Source organism: Prunus dulcis, chromosome 8 (assembly GCF_902201215.1).
Source record: "Prunus dulcis chromosome 8, ALMONDv2, whole genome shotgun sequence".
Lineage (NCBI taxonomy): Eukaryota > Viridiplantae > Streptophyta > Magnoliopsida > Rosales > Rosaceae > Prunus > Prunus dulcis.
The window spans coordinates 2998468-3008568 of NC_047657.1; the positions used below are offsets into that span (position 1 = coordinate 2998468).

Sequence of the window (10101 nt, forward strand, 5' to 3'; positions counted from 1 at the left end):
AACAATCAAACCAACATTGAAGGATGATACTCCATCAGTTAAATTCTATTGTCCAATTCAGTGGTACTACACTTAGACACCGATACTAAGGGATAGAAAAATAATTGCTAAACTGACGAGTTAATCTATGGGACGATGACCCTGCAGCTAGCTTATATATAAAAATATAGAGACAACTATGTAGCTAGCTTATATCTAAACTATAAAGAGAACTCAATAAGCTACATTGGCAAAAAAAATCAATAATAATAACAAAAACAAATGCTCACAGACAAAGACAAAGGAACCTTGAAACGAATACACACCCACATGACCAACTTCCAACTTCTAACTTTTTACTTCAATTATATAAATGAATTGTTATATTCTTTCTTCCAACAGATAGTAAACAAATTCAGATTTAATCCAGAAGTATCAAGCAATCATTCAAGACTTGGAAAATAATTAATCAGACTCAAAGCATTAAAACATAAAAAATGAATTGACACAAAACCCACATCAAATGCAAAACAGGGCATTCATATCAGGCACAAAACCATACTCAAATTTGAGATAAAACCCACAATAACCACTTGAAAAAGAAAAGTCATTGTATTCAAAAAACTTGTACTGTTGAATGTTCAAGCATTTAAGATATCAAAAAGGAAAAATCAAGCACTGAAATTCAGTTTCGATTAAAATTCCTAGGTATCTATTTCCGAGTTTCCTTGACTATTTTCTCAGCAACCAAATGGAATCTACAACTGAAAATCAGCACTCAAAAGAAAATGAAGGTAAGCGAGACAAGGTAGACTCACCAGAAGCTTTCCGTTGAAACACGCATTGAGGAGGACTTCGGAGATGGAGTTTTTAGATGGCGGTCGATTCCTGACCGTGTTAGGGAAAGGAGTGCAAGATGGAGGATTGCTCTGCCAACGTCGGTGAAGGATAGCTTCGCCAATTGTGGGAGCAAATTTCCCACGAGAATATTCGATTGGAAAGATTCTCCTTTCTTCTTAGCCGCCTCTTTCTCCCTGCAAAATAGAACAAATAAGAGGACCACACCCGGGGGGTGTGGGCCAAAAGCCCTCCGATGCCTAAATTAGTTCAATTGAATCGTATAGAAAACAATAGCTAATAGGGTACAGAGATATGTTTATAATATAAACCAGGCGGCCAGAGCCTTATGTAAAACAGAGAGAGAGAGAGAGAGAGAGAGAGAGAGAGAGAGAGAGAGGAGGTAACTAAGCTCTGTGAGGGAAGATCTCTACAGAGATTTTAGCAGTAGTTCTAACGTACCTCATCTTTGTGCATAACCAAGTATTTATAGTAGTCTTAGAGAGGTTGGTGGGGTTAGTGTAGTTGGTGAGATTGGTGTGGTTGGTGAGGTTGGTGTATTTAGGGATTATGGATTTAACCGAATCCCTAATTAAGGCGAGGATCAAGTAACTTCCAATTTGATTAGGTAATTCCCAATTAGCTTAGGTAACTCCCAATTAGGTTAGGTAACTCCCAATTAGGTTAGGTAACTCCTAATTAGGTCAAATAATTCCCAAATTGATTGGCCTAATTATTTGACCAAGGGTTCAGGTTTAATTTGGTTCCCACAAATGCCCCCCCCAGCTTCTGCATGGCGCGTGGTGGCATGTAGGAGATATGAATCAACTATTGGGCTGTCCAACTGTAATTGGGCTTCCTTCTGTGACTTGGGCTCCTTTTGTAGATTGGGTTCCCAAATGGAGTTAGCTTTTGACTGTTCTTGGAGTTGGGTTCCCAGTAGGAAAGTGCTTGTGATTCCTTCTTGACCTAGGATGCCCAACCTATGTAAATGCATGGCTTCTCTTCACTCTTCTTCAAATCGCAAACTTACTTCTCTACTTTCTAGCTTGAAAGAGATCTTGGAGAATTTATACTGCTTGTCGAAGAAAGGAGTCGCCGTGCATCCTAAGGTAAGTCGAGCATGTATATTTCTTTTTCTTTGTCTTTTCTTCTTTTTTGTGGTGAAGGCCAGCTGGGGGAAGTCAGGCTAGTTGTTGTCGTGACATGCGACGGTTGGCAGTGGGCAGCAGCTGTGGTGGAACAGGTGCGCGCAGATGGACCAGCTGCTGCCTATCATCGCAGGTCTGGGCTAGAGCATGCTGGGCCTCGCACATTGCAGGCCAAGTCAGTTGAGTGGGTATCGGGAGGAAGTTGGTGGTCTGCCGCCTGCCCAGGATGTTGAGAGATGGAAGCATAATGGTTCAGACTTGGATGACCTGCTGGCTGGGCAGGAAGAGTGTTCTACCGGACTTTCCTTCAAAAGGGAATACTGATGTCAAGTCTTCAAAAAATGAAGCTGCGACTTCGCTGGCAAAAGATGTGTCCCCGTTAAGGAAGAAGCCAAAGATCCCTTCTGCTGAGACGACTCAAGTAAGAGCGGTTCCATTGTCATCTGCCAGGGTTAAACATCTCGTTGGTGTAGATAGCAGGATGGTTGGTGGTATGCGCGGTGTTCATGGTGTTCTATTCGAGCCTCATGCTGACAAGCTTGAAAACCATGATCTGCTTCTTGGAACAGCTCGTGCTTGATCTCGTTCTACTGAGCGTCCAAGATATGCAAATATTCCTCTTTGAAGTTCAAGTCATTTACATCAGTCAAAAGATGAAGATCGAAGCGGGAAGTCTGCTCATGATCCAGTTGTTGAGTCACGAGCAGTCAATTGTGAAGTTGATTCAGCATAATTGACTCCTTTGGAGGTGAGGTTGGCGGAGGCTAAGAAGACAAGAGAGTCATCTGCACGGGCAAAGGGATCTTCAATGTCGGCGGTTGATCCCAAAGTGAACAAGTCCAGCCCTGTAGGGGATGCATGCGTGTTTGACCTGCTCAAGAAGAACTTTCTATCAAACCCGTCCTCATGTGCTGAGTTAGTCTATCACATCCGTCAGGCCGGTGATCTTGGCACCTTCTTGGGTATTTCCTTGGAAAAACAAAGGGAAGCGACATTTCATCTGCTTCAAAAATGATTGGTTTTTGCTGTTGAGAATATCCAGAATTCATCTGTTGTTGCCCCCTCTTCATCTCAGCTCAGCTAGCTAAAGAAGAAGAAGGTTGAACTGGCCAGCAAGCTTTTTGCCGAGTATGCCTGTTATGAGAAGAAGACGTCTGATTTGAGGGCGATGATATTGAAGCTAAAAAGCTCCTTTGCCGAAAAGGATTCTGAGGTTAACTATTCTGCTGCTGACTTGGCTAGTCGAAAAGATGCCTTCTTTCGTCTCGAGCGCAAGAAGGCTGATATCTCCCTCATCTATGACAAGCTTCTGGCTAGAGTTCGCTCTCACTACAAGTCTGCAGAGAAATTCAAGTTTGAAGCCACCATAGATGCGTACAAGTTGGGCTACTTGCACTGCACAAATGGGATGGCTTCGTTCTATGCAATTTAAGATGGTGACATTGAGGCGCTCTGCTCGAACTTGTTCCTTGTGCAAAGTGAGCAAGTTAATGTTGTGAATATGGAAAGGACCGAGGAGGCGGTAGCTGAAAAGGATGGAGTAGAGGAGGACGTAGCTGATGAGATGGTAGTAGATGTCGCGGAGCAGGCAGGTGGAGCTGCTGAGGGCGTGGCTGATCAGGCGGATGCTGAAGATGCTGTATATCATGGGTTTCCTATCGGCGTCTCAGAGTAGATGAAGACTTCTTTATTTCTTTCCAGCTTTTGTAGTCCACTTTCTTGTTTAAAATATTTGGTCCTGTTTGACCATATTTTTGTTGACCACCTTGCTATGGAAATTTCAGTTGCTTTTTCTAACTTCAATTCACATAGTGATAGTGTCTTGTGAACTGCTTTAGCGTTTCTGGGTTGTGGCATGTCCGGCCTACGTCTTATGACGTGTCGATGAGAGTGGCCCGTTTGACCTACGTTCGGAGACGTGTTGATGAGAGTGACCCGTTTGGCCTACGTCCAGAGACGTGTCAATGTGTGTGGCCCGTTTGGCCTACGTCCGGAGATGTGTCGATGAGAGTGTGGCCCGTTTGGCCTACGTCAGGAGACTTGTCGATGAGAGTGGCCCGTTTGGCCTACATCCAAAGACGTGTTGATGTGTGTGGCCCATTTAGCCTGCGTCTAGAGACGTGTCGATGAGAGGGGCCCGTTTGGCCTACGTCCGGAGACGTGTCGATGTGTGTGGCCCGTTTGGCCTACGTCCAGAGACATGTCAATGAGAGTGGCCCATTTAGCCTACGTCTAGAGACGTGTCGATGTGTGTGGCACGTTTGGCGTAGGTCCGGAGACGTGTCAATGATAGTGGCCCGTTTGACCTACGTCCAGAGACGTGTCGATGTGTGTGGCCCGTTTGGCCACGTCCGAAGACGTGTCGATGAGTGTGGCCGGTTTGGCCTACGTCCGGAGACGTGTCGATGAAAGTGGCCCGTTTGGCCTACGTTCAGAGACGTGTCGATGTGTGTGGCCCGTTTAGCCTACGTCCGGAGACGTGTCGATGAGAGGGGCCCGTTTGGCCTACGTCCGGAGAAGTGTCGATGTGTGTGGCCCGTTTGGCCTACGTCTGGAGACGTGTCGATGAGTGTGGCCCGTTTGGCCTACGTCCAGAGACATGTTGATTGCATTTGTGAACACTCCATTGGAAAGAATAGCTTGAACATGTATTGATGTCTACGTGACTACATTTCTTTATTGAACAAAAGAGACGAGTTGCAAAGGTAACATCAAAAGTAACTTGTCTTCAATGGAGGTGAGGGAGGCCTGGCCGCCTGCTTGGAGCCGAGCTGATAGGCGAGGAGCTTCGTGGATAGTACCTTCGGAGGTGATGGGCATTCCGTTGTCTTGGAACTTACTTCCCTTAAAAGATGATGTCGGGATCGTCTTCCATGACTGGGTAGCAGGTGGCAGCTTGAGAGACCTTCGCTTGTTGCTTGCATGATCTTTCTCTTCTGCTCCTTGGTGGTCAGCTCGGGCTCTTAAAGTCGACTAAGATCGTGTTGATCCGTATGAATTTTTTCGTGGAGGTTCGTTGGCAGCCACGTCACGATCTTTGATTTGTTGGATAGCCCCTCAAGTACCAAGATGAAGCTCTGATACCATCTAAAGAAAGTAAATGGTTGAATATTCTGTTGTATTACCAACGTCAAATATTACAATACATATATACAGCAATAGCCTTCTATCAACCCTACTGTTAAGGCTTTGAAGACGTGATCCAATATTAGTGGGATTTGACCTACACTAATTTGGGCAAGTAAAGATATTACAAATATTTACAAAGATATTTCCTAATATCTTCAGCACGGTTCTACTGTTTTATTTTCCTTATATATATCCCAATAACTGCCCAAGTTCCTGATATTTTTCCATTAGCAATTGTTGAAATCAAAAGATGAAATTGTTAATTGAGAACTGTGGTATTGTGGATTTGGTGAAAATTATATTTCTAGTGTAAATGTCTGTCAGAAAGCCTGTTGCCAGAAATGTTGGATTTCATGCGAGAACTTAGGAAGGTACATCACCCATTACCATCAAAGTGTCTACTCTGTTTTTTTCATTTTGGTGGGGGGTGGGAGTATGTAAGTTTTTGTGCATGATCAAAAGCCTTGTTGACTGCAGGTTGTAACAGTGGGCATTGTGGAAGGGTCTGACCTTTCTAAGATAACAGAGCAGCTTGGGAAGACAGCTGTGTACTTTTTGCTTATAGAAAATATAATTCCAAATGTATTGGACAGTTAATTTTGCATATGATACATCAATTCATGCAGTTGTTGTTAGAGCTCAAGTTTAGATATTTACTTATTATGTATGCATATATATACCTCTCAGAATCAATTTGTTTATATTGGATCTTGACAACCAAGGAGTTTGAAGGTTTCAGCTTTCTGCCAAAAGAAAAAATAATCTAAGCTCAGCTATTCAAATTGTTTGGTTGCATGCATTGTTGGCCTTTAAATTGTCTTAGTGAAGCGTATGCTAAAGGCTAGTGCCTTGTTCCGTTTTCCTTCAACTCTTAGATATCCTTGAGTGTTAGTTCCTGAGGGATATTGTGGACACATGCTTAGCATACAGTGTCCTCATTAAAGTGATGTGTTTGAAATTGATTTTGTGAAGTTAACACACTCATACACTGTCATGGGTCCTTATGAATCCACTGTGTGAAGTTGATTTTCTTAAGCATCAAATGGCCAAAAGTATGCTCTGATGGAGTAACCATTATTTGTTTCTGATAGGATCCATGACAGTGTTGCATTCCTTTTCCTTTTCTCCTGCATATTTTTATTTGTTTCTTTACTTGGTAATTACTCCAAATTGAATGATTTTGCGTTTGGCATTCTGTAGAGCTTGAAGACATTTCTTGGAGAAGAGAAGCTGAAGATAAAACCATGCTCTGTTGTATGCTATGACTCTCAAGTTCCTTATTTGAAAGATACCTAAGGTGTCAAACACAGCATGTACGAAGAACCTGGAAACTTAATCAAATTGTTCTTGGGATTGATTTGCGATGGTTTGTATACAATGCTGCAGAATTTATCAATTTTACACTTCATTATATCGCAGACTTGGACATACCGATAAACCGCATTTCGCTTAAAGGGTTGAAGGGAGATAGTGCATCAAGCTGTTCGCAAGGGCCAACTTGATCCGGAGGTTAATGGAGTGGAAGCCTTGTTAATTCTTAAGCTACTTATAGTTAACTTGTACTTACATTGTCAATTGTAACTGTAGGGGTACATTTATAGAGTTCTGAAGTGGGATGCTTAATGTATCACCAACTGGGGCGAAACTATAGCCAAGAAGAAAGGGATGAATTTGAAAGATATGACAAGGTTAGATACTTAAACCAAAAAACTAAAATTGTGAGTTTATGTTCATTCTAAATGATATGGATTTTCTTTTTCATTTGTATATAACTTGAAAGATGATATTTGGTCTGCAGGTTCAGAACACACGCCCAAAAATGGTATCCGTCCTTCGTGAGAAGTTTGCTCACCTTAACCTGACATTTTCCATAGGAGGACAGATAAGCTTTGATGTAAGTAATAGTTGATATTCATTTATGCTTGATGATTACTGGACCAGTCCTTTATCTATCCATTTTAACTTTTGCTTGTCCTCTCCTTGAATAGTCTGGTAAAGGTTGTTGGGATGACATTTGAAATTGAAAATGGATGGTTTTCGATGCTTGTAACAGGTTTTCCCTCCAGGTTGGGACAAGACATACTGCTTGAGATACCTAGAGGACTTTCAAGAAATTCATTTCTTTGGTGACAAAACTTACAAGGTTAGTCCGTAATTTCGGGGCTCTCTACCCTCTTCTTAGTCACATGGTACCATTTCGGCAGCTTCCTTTACGTTATTTCATAAGTTCTTTTTTCATGTTCTCTGTTTTACATTTAGATTTCTGGCATGAAATTTTCTGTTTTACATTTAATACTTCCTTTATCTGGGCCCTAAATCTTGTGACTTTCATCTTCTGCAGGGAGGAAATGACCACGAAATTTATGAATCTGAACGAACCGTAGCTCATACAGGTAAGCTCTCATTTCAGGTCGAAGTTACTTAGGGCCGTCTTATCATTGATGAGCATTTAAATGCACATTTCCAACATTTATCTGATGCTCTACACTTTTTGCAGTTATCAGCCCTGAAGATACAGCCAAGCAGTGCAAAGCCGTTTTCCTGAGCCCCCGATATTGTTCCAACTTTTCGGTTTTGTATTATACGCCATTTTCAAACAAGAATAAGTTATATGCCATTTGTAATTCTGTAATTGAGAATAAATGTTAAGCAGAAATCTGAAATGTGTAGTATTATTATTAGACACAAACATATTGGTTCAGAAACTGCATTTTTTTGCATTGTATTTTTTGTACCACTGGTTCCCTACATATTTAAATCTATCTTGGAAAGGATTATTCACTTTTGCACTTTGCTTCTGCTAGACTTGCTCTATACTAAAGAAAGATGTGTGCAGTTGGATGGTTGGTGCAGCATAAGGTTATTAAACTAATCATCATCCTTATATCAAAGAGCTATAATTCAATTCTCTCCGATCCAACCACATTCAAAATTTTAAATTGCACAATACCAATTAATCGACATACAAATAAGACCATAAATCAAGAGAAAATCCAAGATTTTCATTATTACACACTTTTTTTAGTTTTTTTTTTTTGCCAAAGGTAGGAATGGGAGGGCGAAATTTACACAGGATATCATAGGGGTTTGAATCCAAGACCACTTGAGCACACCAAAGGTCCGGAACCTATTCTAAACTTAAACCATTTGAGCTAACTCAAGTTCTTAATATTAGACATTTTTTAGCCTCCATGATTGTCTACTTTGGATTAAAAAAAGAAAAATAAATTGTGCCAAGAATCATCTCATTATAAGTCAAGCAAATGCTTCATTTTCTGTTAAAAATAATAAATTTCTATGACATAGGAAAATATTTCAAAAGAAAAACAAAGAAACAGTTGCACAAAATGAAATGAACCATAAGAAAGAATGCTCATTAAAAAATAAAAATTTAAAAATGGAAAGTGTTATAGTAATTGTGTCTTAAACTGGATGTAAGAAGAGCATTGAATCAGTTGAGACACTAAAAACGCTGTGTTTAGTTCCATCAAAACGATCAACGACTACCACTAACTACCACACTTACCAAAAAACACTTCAGCCATATAATCCCACTTCAATTCATAACTTTTAATTATTTTTAGACCCTTTCTAAGTAAAGCCCCCACATAGCCCATTCAATACACCCTTAAAGCCCAAAATTTATATTAAAAAAGAAAAACCCTAAATCCTATGTTTAAAAAGAAAAATAGAGATCCCACCAAGTTCACTCATTCTGTAATTTTGTGGAGAACTCAGCCACCAAACTCGTTATTTGACAGAAGTCTACAGCCCAACAAATCAAACTCACTACCACTACTACGTTCTACTATTTGCGCGACAAAAGTTTGCGCGACGAATACATGTTCGTCGCGCAAAACGCAATAAAGCGACGAAAAAAATTTATCGTCTCGCAAAAAATTTAAAACTTGCGCGACCAAAGTTTTCGAAGCGCAAAACATCTTAACGCGACATATAAACATTGCTGACTTTAAGTATCTTAAGATCCGATCAACTGCATTCCTATGGGACACACTGGGTGAATGCATAAACTAACTAACCATACTCCCAGCATATGCAATATCTAGTCTTAGAGGACGTATGAAAAGTAGAACATTTGGTGGTGGTGATAGAAGCAGGAGTCCGAGTAGCTGGGTCAGTAGGAGTGACTGCATGCTTCTGTGAGTATGCAATAAGATGGAGAATCGTAGGGGTTCCTGACATAACAGCGGCAGTAAGATATGATATGAGAATGTGAGGAATTTGATGTATGAATTTGATGTAGGAATTGGATTTAAGAGGTATGTGTATAAGATTTGAGGGTATGTGTTGTGAGATCCCACATCGACCAACGGAGAGGGGGTGATGTGCTATATATGGCACACCTCGCATCCATCTAACATGAGGCCTCTTGGGAGAATATCATGCTTGGTAGAGTTGGGCCAGTCCGCTGCGCCACTCTGAACTTAGAGGAGGCCTTCTGGGAGCTCACTGGCTTCGGGTTCGTAGGAACTCCGAAGTTAAGCGAGTTGGAGGCTAGAGCAATCCCAGGATGGGTGACCCCCTGGGAAGTTGCTCTGTGAGCTCCCAGGAACAAATCCTTGCGGGCTGGTGAGAATGTAGCCAGGCCCAAAGAGGACAATATCGTGCTAGTGTGGAAATCTGCTGAGGCAGTATGGAAACTTAGACGAGGCCTTTTGGGAGCTCACTGGCTTCGGAGTACTGGGAACTCCGAAGTTAAGCGAGTGGGAGGCTGGAGCAATCCCAGGATGGGTGACCCCCCTGGGAAGTTGCTTCGTGAGCTCCCAAGAACAAAACCGTGCGGGCTGGTGAGAATGTAGCCAGGCCCAAAGCGGACAATATCGTGTTACGGCGGAGCCGGTCCGGGGGGTGACAGAATGGTATCAGAGCCACTCTGCCGTGTGGTGCGAGTGTGCCGACGAGGACGTCGGATCCCTTAAGGGGGGTGGATTGTGAGATCCCACATCGACCAACGGAGAGGGGGTGATGTGCTATATATGGCACA

The 10101-nt window shown here is 41.9% G+C and overlaps 1 protein-coding gene across 1 annotated transcript; it reads left to right on the top strand.

Moving 5' to 3' along the window:
• Positions 1–4698: 4698 nt before the first annotated feature.
• Positions 4699–7745, top strand: LOC117636979 (phosphomannomutase-like). Its single transcript, XM_034371703.1, is given in 11 exon segments — positions 4699–4848; positions 5405–5467; positions 5574–5678; positions 6297–6331; positions 6481–6552; positions 6684–6729; positions 6731–6784; positions 6895–6990; positions 7150–7239; positions 7438–7489; positions 7594–7745. Coding segments are annotated over 11 exon segments (915 nt in total).
• The last annotated feature ends 2356 nt before the right edge of the window (positions 7746–10101 follow it).